Source organism: Corylus avellana, chromosome 4 (assembly GCF_965113065.1).
Source record: "Corylus avellana chromosome 4, dhCorAvel1.hap1.2, whole genome shotgun sequence".
In the NCBI taxonomy this organism is placed as follows: Eukaryota; Viridiplantae; Streptophyta; class Magnoliopsida; order Fagales; family Betulaceae; genus Corylus; species Corylus avellana.
The window spans coordinates 27,001,022-27,013,250 of record NC_142493.1 but is presented as its reverse complement, the minus strand read 5'-3'; the positions used below and the strand labels follow the sequence as shown (position 1 = coordinate 27,013,250).

The 12,229-nt window shown below is 35.5% G+C and overlaps 1 protein-coding gene across 1 annotated transcript in view; it reads left to right on the top strand.

Annotated features, from left to right (window-relative positions):
- Positions 1 to 12,229, top strand: part of LOC132177742 (uncharacterized) — a 37,445-nt gene that overhangs the window by 2,473 nt on the left and 22,743 nt on the right. Inside the window, exons 4-12 of the mRNA XM_088515807.1 lie at positions 1,375 to 1,456; positions 1,863 to 1,927; positions 5,847 to 6,899; positions 7,141 to 7,203; positions 7,287 to 7,333; positions 7,773 to 7,818; positions 7,928 to 8,009; positions 8,633 to 8,744; positions 11,156 to 11,237. Coding sequence (XP_088371933.1) covers positions 1,375 to 1,456; positions 1,863 to 1,927; positions 5,847 to 6,899; positions 7,141 to 7,203; positions 7,287 to 7,333; positions 7,773 to 7,818; positions 7,928 to 8,009; positions 8,633 to 8,744; positions 11,156 to 11,237 — 1,632 coding nt within the window. The remainder of the gene's footprint in view (positions 1 to 1,374; positions 1,457 to 1,862; positions 1,928 to 5,846; positions 6,900 to 7,140; positions 7,204 to 7,286; positions 7,334 to 7,772; positions 7,819 to 7,927; positions 8,010 to 8,632; positions 8,745 to 11,155; positions 11,238 to 12,229) is intronic.

Here is a 12,229-nt window from a genome sequence, read left to right as displayed (position 1 = left end):
AAACTATTTCCAGAAATAGTGTGTAACCAAACAAAGGAATAGCTATACCGTAGGATTAGCTATTCCTTTCTAAGGTCTATTCCGCAAATCAAACAAGGCCTAAGTTTCTTTTTCATCTCTAGAAAATACAGTGTCAAAACTCGAAATTCTAGTTCTGCACCATTGTTTTTTCCTGTGAAATTTGTCTTGAATCTTCATATCAGATAATTTAAATTCCATTCAGAATACCTATCTTGCAAACCGGGTTTAGCCTCTATTCTAAAGTAATTTACTAATTCACTTCTATTTTCTTGAACAAACACTGTTAGACCAACTGATTTGGCTAGTGGTTATCCCTATTGAGTAGCTTAGTAGTGCATTTTTTATATATTTTTTTAATTTTTTGTTTAAAATGTTGGGTTAAATTTGACATTAACATGTCTGAATGTAATTTCCTCTTATCAGATTTGCATTATTTGTTTGCATATGTGTCTCTTGTACTATGTTGTATATTGTTCACATAACGTTAAAAGTTTCAAGCTTAAATGGAGCAACAATTCTTGAGAAGTCATCTTTGAACAGAGACTTATTCCTGTTCATTACATCTGATATCCAATATTTCATAACATCAAGAATGGGGTTCTTAATATCAGCTTCACTGCTCGCTTTATATGCGTATGGGATGGTCAAACTTGAGGATCCTGCTTGGATGAAGTAATTTATAAGATGCTGTAGAATTAAAATAGGAACTGCACAATTGAGGAGCAGAGTTTTATATATATAATTTTGAGGAGACAGTAATCATATGAATTTTGCTGCATTAATTTGATCATGATCAACAACGGGGGAGTTTCCTCTTACCATTTATTTTGAAAACTATTAAGTACTCTTTTTCTGTTTGCTTTAATTGAGTTCAAATGAAGGAAGGTAATTTTGGTAATCAACAAATTTTTATTTATTTATTTATTTATTTATTTTTATTTTGGCTCTCCCCAACCAAAAAAAAAAAAAAAACACTTTCTATTTTGAAGACGATGTATTAAGTAATGTCCCGTTAAAGAGTTGGATTTTCTAAGGTAGACATACAACTTGGGACAGGATATGAATTAAAATTCTGCAATTTCGTAACTGTCATAATCACCCTCATTATCATTATCATTATCATATTGTGGTACTTGTTAGAGAAATATGAATCACCTTATAAATTTGATGAATACATTATGTCATTATACACGCACAGGGAAACTATGTCATGTGTACATGAGTTATAAGTTTAGGCTTTGATTAAGTAGTCAAAAGAATCTATTTTGCGATTATATTGTTGTTGAAGTTTACCTGTGTAGTTACTTCACAACTTTGCTTCTTGTTTTCTAACTTCTGGTGTTAAAAATTTAGGTTGCAGCTTGGGATGCAAACCTTGTTACTCCACATAAGCGCATGGGTAATGCGGGCATTAGTCTGGATTGCCTCTGTGATGGTGAGAATCTAACCTAACACTGGCATATGTTGATGGTTAGAATTAATATATTGTCAGTCTCGCCCTATTGTTTAATTAATTGGGTTGGAATTGTGCATCCCAATGTTTAGAAAATGTGTTATGTTCCTTATTGTAGTTGTGTAGTCACTTGAACAGTCAATTAAAAATATTATAGATATTTAAACTTTCTTTTTTCAGACAAGTCATATTTTTGTCCGAAATTGTTGTACAATTAAAAAATATTATAGATATTTACACTTTTTTTTTTTTTTTTTTCTTTTGTTACGAGAACAAAAATACTCAATTTCTTTGATAACAAGCTTACCAATGTTCAGCAAGTTAGTTGGATGTAAGGCTGCAAAATTTCCTTCTAATACGATCTAACAACAAACATGTCCTTTGCTAGGCAATTCACATGAAATAATAGTGGAGTTGGAAGGAATTGGTGGTGGTGGAAAGATACAGCTGGAGGTAAGTTTCCATGGTATACAAGAAAATTTACAGTAAGTTATCAGTTCTAGGGGCCAGAAGGACTTTCAAATACCCCTTTTTTTAGTAAGTAAATCAATCTCATTGAAAGCACAAAGGACTTTCAAATACCTTTCTTATTGTTAGGAGAATGCAAACTTAGTTTGATCAGGGTCCATACTGCAAAAAAGAAAAAAAAAAAAAAAAAAAAAAGAAAAAGAAAAGAAAAAAAGAAAAAAAGAAGAAGAAGAAAAAAAAAAAAAAGAAGCTGAAGAAGTTCTTATATAAACCTAAAATATTTGGTTATATTTGGATGACATAGTGCCTTTTGACTTATAGTGCGAAAGACATACTATTGATTTGATATTGTTGTGAGTGCATTTGTGAGTGTTATGTCCCACATTGAGAAAATATAAAAGAAAAGAGTGCTTAATATACCTAAAGTGGACCTTAGCCCATTAGCTTAAGCTTTTGGGCTAGAGTTGCGTTCAACTATGTATATTAATATCCTCTTTGTAAAAACTCTGTAACCGCTTTATCTCTCAACAAATGGTATTAGAGCCATGGTTACCTTCCTGAGACGGGTTTAGAGTTGTGTCTCCACCCGCAACTCGGGTTTAGAGTTGTGTCTCCAAGTTGTGTCTCCATCCTGACTTGAGATACTCTTGAAAATGTAAAAAGACTCACAAGCGATGGGAAGTTGGGTCAATGTGAAGAGACTAACAAGTGAGGGGGAGATTGTTGTGAGTGCACTTGTGAGTGTTGTGTCCCATATTGAGAAAATATAAAAGAAAAGAGTACTTAATATACGTAAAGTAGACCTTAGCCTATTAGCTTAGGTTTTTGGGTTAAAGTTGTGTTCAACTATGTATATTAATGTGCTCTTGGTAAAAACTTCATAACTGCTTTATCTCCTAACAAATATGCATACCATGTCAATTAGATGTTATTCTAGTCTTACGAGAGAAAATTGAGTGCTATCAGATTTGATATGAATCAAGATCTCTTGAAAGAAACAGGCTTGTTCATGTCTTAGAAGTTCTTTCACTCATTGGATGATTGCCAGGGGTGTTGTGGTATAACATAGGTAAACTACTTGTGTCTTTACTTGGGATTACCTATAGGGTTGTTGTTTAAGGCACAAGAGGCGTAGAGTGCTACTATTTGAAGGTGGAGAAGAGATTAGCAAAGTGATAGAATTGTATATTTCAAGAGGTGGGAGAGTGACACTGATCAAAAGCACTCTGCCCATTATCCTTATTTCCTGGTTTTATTTTTTTATTTTTGGAAAAGCCTCCCAAATTACCAGCCGTTTTCGATTTAGCTCTCTAATGTTCCAAAAGTGATAAAGTAGCCCCCAAACTACCAAATAGTTGCATTTTGGCCACTCCGTTAGTCAACACCGTCAATTTGGATGAAAAATGCAAAATAATGTCGTTTTGTTACGGGTGAGTTACTAAAATGCCTTTTTATGATTTTTTTTTTAATTTTTTATTTTATTTTATATTTTATTATTATTATTTTTTTTAAAAAAAACAATCAGGCAAAATGGCACCGTTTTGCTTGAAATTAGGGTTCCCCTACCCTAACCGTTTTGGTTAGTGGTAGGAATTAAAACAAAAATCCCCTACCCAACCGCCCAACAGCTCTTCTTCCTCACGACAACCTGCAATTTTTTTAGGGTTCCCTTACCCAACCCATTAGTTACACAAATTATTTGTGTAAATAATTTTCTTTGTGGGCATGCATGCTCACACCACAAAAACCATTTTCTTTATATTATTTCTAAATATGCAGGAGGCCAAGAAGAGGATTAAAGAAAGAAACCCATTTCATTTCTGATTCATATTCACTTCATTACTAACAACGACACCGTTTTTGTTACCAATGGCCATGGCCATTGGGGTGCTCTGCAATGAAACATCACAAAACAGAGCATTGAGCAAGTGGGAAAGCCATAGATGGAGAATTTAGGAGGTGTGACCTGTTTGAGATGAAAAGAAAGCCGGAAAACAAAAAGAACCCCAAAACAGGAGAAAGAAAAAGGAGGAAAAGAAAGAAAGAAAGAAAGCGAAATGTGAGAAAAGAGAGAGAGAAAACAGAGAGCAATCCCCTCTCTCCCCAACCCCCATAGAGAAAACAGAGAGCAATCCCCTCACGACAACCTGCAAATTTTTTAGGGGGCAATGAGAAGGTTTTATGCTTTCGCATGGAGGTTGGGCAGTTTGAGTTTAATGGGTTGAGTAAGAGAACCCTAAAAAATTTGCAGGTTGTCACGAGGGAGAATAGCTGCTGGGCGGCGTGGTAGGGGATTTTTGTTTTAATTCCTACCACTAACCAAAACGGCGGGAAGGATAAGGAAACCTAATTTAAAGCAAAACGGCGCCGTTTTGTTTGCTTGTTTTAAAAATATATATATTTTTTTCTCAAAATGGCATTTTAGTAACTTAACCTTACCGAAATGACGTAATTTTAAATTTTTTATTCTATTTGACGGTAATGACTAACAGAGTGGCCAAATTGAATTATTTGGTAGTTTGGGAAACTATTTTATCACTTTTAAAATATTAGGGGGTTAAATCGAAAATGACTGATAATTTGGAGGGGTTTTTTTTTTTAATATTTTTTACTTTACATTTTATATATTTTATTTTTTATTTTTTATAAATATTCCTGTTTAAGTAGCCAAGAGTTTGGAGAAGTTACAAAAGGGATTTCTTGTTGGAGGCATTAGGGATGAATTAAATATCAATTTTTTTTTTATTAGTAGATGAATTAAATATCATTTAGTTGATTAGAATGTGAAATGGTCTCAGATAAAGGCTGTTGGATTGGCTATTCACAAACTGAAACCCTTTAATCAAGCATTGCTAGGGAAATGGTTTGGAGGTGGGTCACAGTTGCGAAATATGGGAAAATCTTGGGTGAGTGGACTTCGGAAGAGGTAAGAGGACCCTATGGTATGAATTTGTGGGAGAACATCAGGAGTGGGACCTATTTTCTCGATTTGTTTGTTTCAAGATGGGGGGGGGTTGGTGATGGTGGTTCAATTCTGGTACGATAATTGCTGTGTTTATGCTGCATTGGAGGATAGATTTCCAGGCATATTCTTGGTTGTTGTGGATGAATAAGCTTAAGTTGAATCAGCCCACGCAAGCATGTGAGCCTTGCTTTTCCCACACCAAGAGGATGTGCATGCAATGTCATAGTTAGTGGAGCATTCTAAGTTCAATAGCTCCCTTCAACTGTCTTAGAATGCGCGCTCTTTACTTCTCTTCAATGGCTGATAGGGGCGCCAAAGTCGAATCCTTAAACCCCTCACACGAGACCCCCACCATAGGACAAACATCCTTATCACAATCCAAATCCCAATCCAAGGGCATGGCGGGGGGAAAAGCACCCAAAGGGTAAGGGAAGTCTCCGTCCTCCCAATCCCAAAAATCGTCTCCTAGATTCCACACAACTATCACCGAAGACGGACCAAAGCCTTCCAGCCACTTCTGAGATTGGATCAAACCAGTCAACCTGAAATCCTCACCCTTGTCAGCAGCTGGAGTGACGGAGGAGCAACCACCCAAAGGGATGGGAAAAACTCCTTCCATCCCGTCTTCCTTTACAACTAGAGCCGATGATGAAGCAACCAACACTTCAGGTGAGGGATGAGAATTAACCTGCACTGTGGGACTTGGCCCGAAAAACCCCGCCAAAGAAAACCCCACGCAGGAGGAGATTTCCAAACATTTTTGGAACTTCTTCAAGCTCAGTCTTATCAAAACAATTGTTTTACTTACCATATAATTAAATGCTGAATGAGGATCTTCTTCGTTGATCTTACTCTTTAGCCTTCATCTGCTGTTTTTGTGACCCTGTAAGCTTTACTTAATATTTCTCTAGCTTATCCTTGATAATGGTGAGGTTTCAGGTTAAGTACAAAACTTTCGATGAAATTGATGAGGATAAAAAATGGTGGAAGGTCCCTTTTGTTCTGGAATTTCTTCGGAAACAAGGTTTTGAGTCTGCTCTGAAAATGGTTGTGGGCTCTGAGTCTGTACAAGCAAGTCAGTTCGTAAAATATGCTTTTGCGCAATTGAAGGCATTCAATGATGCAAAGCTTTGGAAGGGTCAGTTTTCAAGTATTGACAAGTATGACTCAGGAGGACTGGGGAAGGTAAATGATTCTATCGTGTCAGACATGGCTTCACAAATGGATAAAGATTCAGAAGGATCTTTTAACGGCACAGGCTACAACGAAGAGAGCAAATTAGAGGATTTTCGTGCAGATAATGGTGGTATGGAGAATGGAGATGCCTTGGAACCAGTGACTCCAGTTGGCAATTCGGTGCATTCAGATAAACTTTTTTGGAGGGACTTTGCTGATGTTATCAATCAAAATGTTGTTCAGAAACTTGGTATCTCTGTTCCTGAGACACTAAAGTGGGATGGATTTGACTTATTAAGTAGAATTGGCTTACAGTCACAAAAAATTGCCGAAGTAGGTTATATTGAATCAGGGCTTGCAACTTCAGAAGGTCCAGATAGTGAGATTGATAAAAAAATTGGCTCACTTGGCATTAGCGCAATTCAGTCTTCAATACCAGATATTAAAAAATTGACACAGGATATAATGAGGCAAACTGATTCTGTTTTAGGGGCATTAATGCTTCTTAACGCAACAGTTTCTCAATTAAAGAAGGATGGACGTCCTCAAGGAAAGAGTGAAACAAAAGAAGAGGCTTTTACCAAACTGGAAGATAATAATGAAGTAGGATATTCCGAAAGTGAGAAGCTTTCCAGCTCAAGCAATGGGCCAGTGGTGGATGAAAGGAGAGCTGAGGAGATGAAAGCACTTTTTTTAACTGCAGAAAGTGCCATGGAAGCTTGGGCAATGCTTGCCACTTCACTGGGCCATCCTAGTTTTATTAAGTCCGAGTTTGAGAAAATATGTTTCTTAGACAATGCATCCACAGACACACAGGTGAGCTTTTATTCCTCAGCAGGGAGTTCACTTTTCTTGTAATATTTCTCTGAACTCAATGGAATGGAATATGTTACCTCAACCCTTTTTTTTGATAAGTAATCAATGGACTTTATTAAAAGCGTAAGGCGCCCCAAAGTACAATGAAAGTAATGTTACTTCAACCCTAATAAGTGGTGAAATTTCATCATTTGAATTTAAGAAATGTATATTGTAAATCACTAAAATATAGGGGTTGCAGGTTGCTATTTGGCGTGATTCTGCAAGGAGAAGATTAGTAGTCGCTTTCAGAGGAACAGAACAAGTAGGTTATATCCCGTTGTTCTCCTCAGTGGAGTTGGGTTATTTGGCTCTCAGTTCAAATTGCTCATTTACTTATTTTTCCAGGCACGATGGAAGGACTTGAGAACTGATCTGATGCTTGTTCCTGCTGGGTAATATATTATCTACCCAGGCTACAAATTGTTAAGTGGTTTGTTAATTTTGTTCCTTTTAAGAGCCTTTTTCTGTCAATGTATCTAGTTTTATTGTCTGCATTTCTTGAAAACAGTGCCCTTACTACATTGGTGAATGTGGGCTGCAATTGAGAGATTGCCCATTGCAGTATTGTCATTAGCTGAATAATACTTGTAATATTTAGAGCAGAAAACACATCTTGTTGTGCTTCTTCCTACCAGAATCATCTTTTTTTTTTTTTTTTTTTTTTTTGTCTTATCTAACAAACATTTTTTTTTTTTTTGTAATAATGTTACCCTAGCACTGAGGCTTCTGATTGATTTATCTGACAATTTTTTTTGTTGTTGAGGTAATTCCATGAAAAGTATCACCTATTATCTATGTTTTCTTACGCTGATTCTTATATCACATATGCAGGCTAAATCCTGAAAGGATAGGTGGAGACTTCAAGCAAGAAATTCAAGTATGTAAACGAATGGTAGATTGAATTGTGTTAATTATTCATCAGATGCACCATGTGTTTACGACTGTTGTTTACTTTAGTATAAGTGATGGTGGTTTAATTATTTCAGGTTCACAGTGGTTTTCTAAGTGCATATGATTCGGTCAGGACAAGGATAATTTCTCTAATTAAACTTGCAATTGGTTGTATATGTAAGTTGTTCTCTTATTCAACTTTATTCTGAGCGTAAAGCTAACATCTTTATGTTGCATGAGAGAAATATGTTAAATGGTTTATATTGTAAAAATTTGATAGGTTACTCAACTTCACGTTTATGTCAGAAATGTTCTCTTGAAGTTTCATTTACATGACATGTTTGACATATTTCAATTGTTTTAAATCAATGAATGCTTCAAGTAGCTTCTGATCTAATATAAGCCATAATATCTTGGATATTAGAAAAATGTTATATTTTCAAACAATATGTGTGTTTTTTTATTCATATTCTCCCCAAATTAGTTTTTGGTTTGAACATGTAGCTCTTAGCTTGATCACCATCTTCAACTACTATTGTTGACAACTGAGAACTAACTATTGCCTGGCATAGAAAGGAAAAGAAAAAAAAAAAAGTAAAATTTTTTCTTATGACTAATTTTAGATTATCCTTTTTATAGATGGATAGGCTATTCCTGTTTTGGCTAGACATGTAGCAGTATGATATATAGATATTTCCTCAGGCTATGTTGGATAACTTAGACACTCTTGTCATGCATTGTGGCTATTTTTTAACATGCCAAATTATGTCAGCATGCCCTTTTTTATTTGTGTGACAGAGATGATCTTGCTGAGCCGTTGCTCAAATGGCATGTGTATGTGACTGGTCATAGTTTAGGTGGTGCATTAGCCACCCTTCTTGCTCTTGAGCTTTCCTCTAGTCAGTTAGCTAAGTAAGTTCTTTTTCTTTCTACTTATGAAGTCATTTTTCTTAATCCTTGATTACATTAAATATGAAGCGAGTGTGTTTTACATGCAAAATTTATGTAGGCAAGAATTACTGTAAAAAGCTTTGAACGAAGCTTATGAAAGGTTTGATGTTTCCTTAAACTTAATCCAACCTTCCCGTGTAAGCTCTGGTTTTTCTAACAAATTGTCTAACTTCTAGTTTTGGTAGCTTCTTAGTTTAAAAAGTTTAATTGGTTAGGATGGTTAGAAGAAATTTTTTTTTGATAAGTAAACGCAATTTCAATAAGAAGCATAATTGCGCAACCCAAGTACACAAGAAATATACAAGAGAAACAATTAACCAGAAGAAGAAAAAGGATCAAGAAAAACATGAAAACTAGAAATATCAAAGTCAAAGGCAGCTGCCCAGTGGTAAGTATCTTGAAGAAAAGCCTTTAGTTTCACCACAGTCCACTCACTGGCTTCAAAACTCCGGTCATTTCTTTTCCTCCAAAGGCACCACATTAGGCAAGACGAAATCATCTTCCACACTGTAGCATTCTGAATATTACCCAATTGCCTTTTCCAGCAAGTGAAAAGGTCGACCACTCTTCTAGGCATAACTCAAGCTAGCCCTACACGACCGAAAATAGTATTCCATAGAGCAGTAGCAATCTCAAATGTAGCAAAAAGTGGTCCACTGACTCTCCATCTCTCTTGTACATACAACACCAATTAACCACTATGACATGTCGCTTATGTTATTCATGGTGAGGATTTTCCCTAAAGCGTTTGACGAAGCAAATATTGACACTCTAATGGGAACCTTATTCCACCAAGTACTCCTCCAAGGAAATGGAATACTAGCATGGGGAAGAAAAACATTGTAGAAAGATCGAACATCGAAGAAGCATCTCTTGGAAAGAACCCAACCAAGCTTGTGTTCACCCAACACTTCTTTGGTGTGTATCGTGGGTGGTCTTTATATAAGTCTCTCTTAAGTAAATGTTTTATTTTATTATTATCGACTCATTCTGTATAATATTACTTATGTTCACAAAGACAGATGATTCTTATCTTATTCATTAAAAACCAAAAGGATGCACTCAAGTACACAAGAAGTATACAAGAGAAAAACCTAACCAGAAAGAGAAAAAAAGATTAAGAAAAAGTTATAAAAGCTAGAAATATGAAAACAATCATGGGCAACCATCCACTGAAAAAAGGGTATTGAATAAGAGGGCCTTTAACTTCGCCACCGTCCTCTCACTATTTTTAAAGCTTCGGTCAATTCTTTCTCTTCCATTAATCACTTCGAGAGGATCAACCTCCAAATGTTGATGTTTTCACTGATTGAACTGCCATACAGCATCTACATCATTTTATAGAGAGGATTGCAACTTATTCTAGAAAGGTAATTATTACAGAATTACATACCTAGTGAGAAGCTTGCAATCATGCAATTATTACAGAATAATGCTTTAAAAAAAAAAAAATGCAATAATATGCAATCATTATGATTATGGAAACTATTATGAGAATATTTTGAGGATCCTGTCATAGAGGACTACTTAGATCTAAAGCTGAACCTCCACCGACTTTCTAGGCCCTGCTCCCATTACAAACAATCACTTGTGTGCACAAGGCATAGATCTCGGGTATGCTTGTTGTATTGGCCACTTTAACCCCTTAGTTTTTTGGTGCTGTTTACGTTATTGACCCAAGTATCGGCTTATTTGACATTGTCTGGGAGATCTCCCTTTGGACAGCTGGCTTTCTTGGTTCTGCCGAGAGATCTTTTTCTTGGTTAGACGCCTTGGATGGTTTCCAGTTTTATTGAAGTATCATGTCTGTCATAAAGGTGGTTATTTTGTTCTGATAATATTTCTGCACGAATAATTATATCTGAATTTGTATTATCTTTTGAAATCCATGTCTCCAAAGATTTTTATGAAAAGTGAAAAAACTGCGTCAACATTAGGAAGCATGACTTACTAATTGTCATGGATAGTAAAGCCTGGTACATACTCACGAGGCTGGAAGATAGAGAGTGTTATCATATTGTTGCAAATGTAGAAAAATGCCAGAACTCTGCCTATGTATTTAATAAGTGCAGCTTGCCTTCTAGAAAGTTGATAGTGTTAAGTTCTTCAAAAAATGATTAATATCATCCCCAGTAAATGTTAATTGGTTGTCGCATCAGGAAATTAAATCTGTTGATATTTCAGGTTTGTCTGAAATAATACTTACGAACTATAGAAGGCTAATAATACATTTAGTTTATGATTAGAATTTGATAGAAGATACTAGATCTTTGTAGGTTTAGAAACTTGTTTCTTTGTACTTTTTAGTGAAATGTGTTTGAGAGTAATGGCAGTGAAACTGATTATCTATTTTCTTCTTTTTTGTGTATCAGGCGTGGGGCAATCTTTGTGACTATGTATAACTTTGGATCTCCTAGAGTTGGTAACAAAAAATTTGCAGAACTTTATAACGAGGTGATAAAAATTGATATTATCTTCAAATTTTTCTCGCAATTTTTTGCTTTTTCATAGAATTTTACTCTATGGCTCCATTGTTTGTGCTGAGGTGATGCAGCAAGTGTGTAGAAAATTAACTTGTTACAGCACTCTACTTCTACAGAGTTAACGAAACTAAGGAAACTAAGAGATTTTAACTACTTCTAAGAACAATTGAGAGCCAAAACGTCTGAATAGTTCTCATTAACAAGCCTTCGCCTTTTATACAAGTAAAACCACTAAAATGAGCCCAGATGTAGACAATTACTTTTTTTGATAAGTAGATGTAGACAATTACTACTGGACCGTTACAACCAACTAACTAAGAAAACCCCACATCACTTAACCACATCTCAACCAACCCATCTACAGAATCCAGCCCGTTAGACATAAGGATGCCAGCTGTATAGCTATTTAATAACAGTCTTCAGCCATGTGTTCTCTTCCTCTCCCTGTCTTCCACACGTAGCATCATCTCCACAAACCTTCCACTTCTTCCTTCCCCCCACTTCCAGACTACTTGCTGAAAAGATCTGTTACGTAACTATAAGAAGGAAGACCGAGCAAGCCTGATTGCAAGGCCATAATAATCAGCCAAGAAAACCCCAAATGTTCGGCCAAAGGTCTGAACTTCAATGTAATCTAAAAAGAAATTCAATAACAAGTCTGATGCAGGATGAGAGATGAATAATTGGGTCTTTCAGTTTTATTTAGGTCATTAGTATTAAGTTTATGTTTCAATAAATGAGTTTTGCCCAAAGTCAAATTTGGGTTAGGGTTTAATCAATGAGTTTATATAAATTTAAATTTGATGAAAACGAATTTTGTTTTTTAAAACCAAAAAAAGGAGTTTGAACGCTTCAGTTTATTCTACCCTTTTTTAATTCCTGAGAAGTTGGGCTTCGACCCAAAATTTTATGTTCCTATTTTGCCACATTTCAAAAAAAATCGAGGTCTAATTTTGTTGAAGC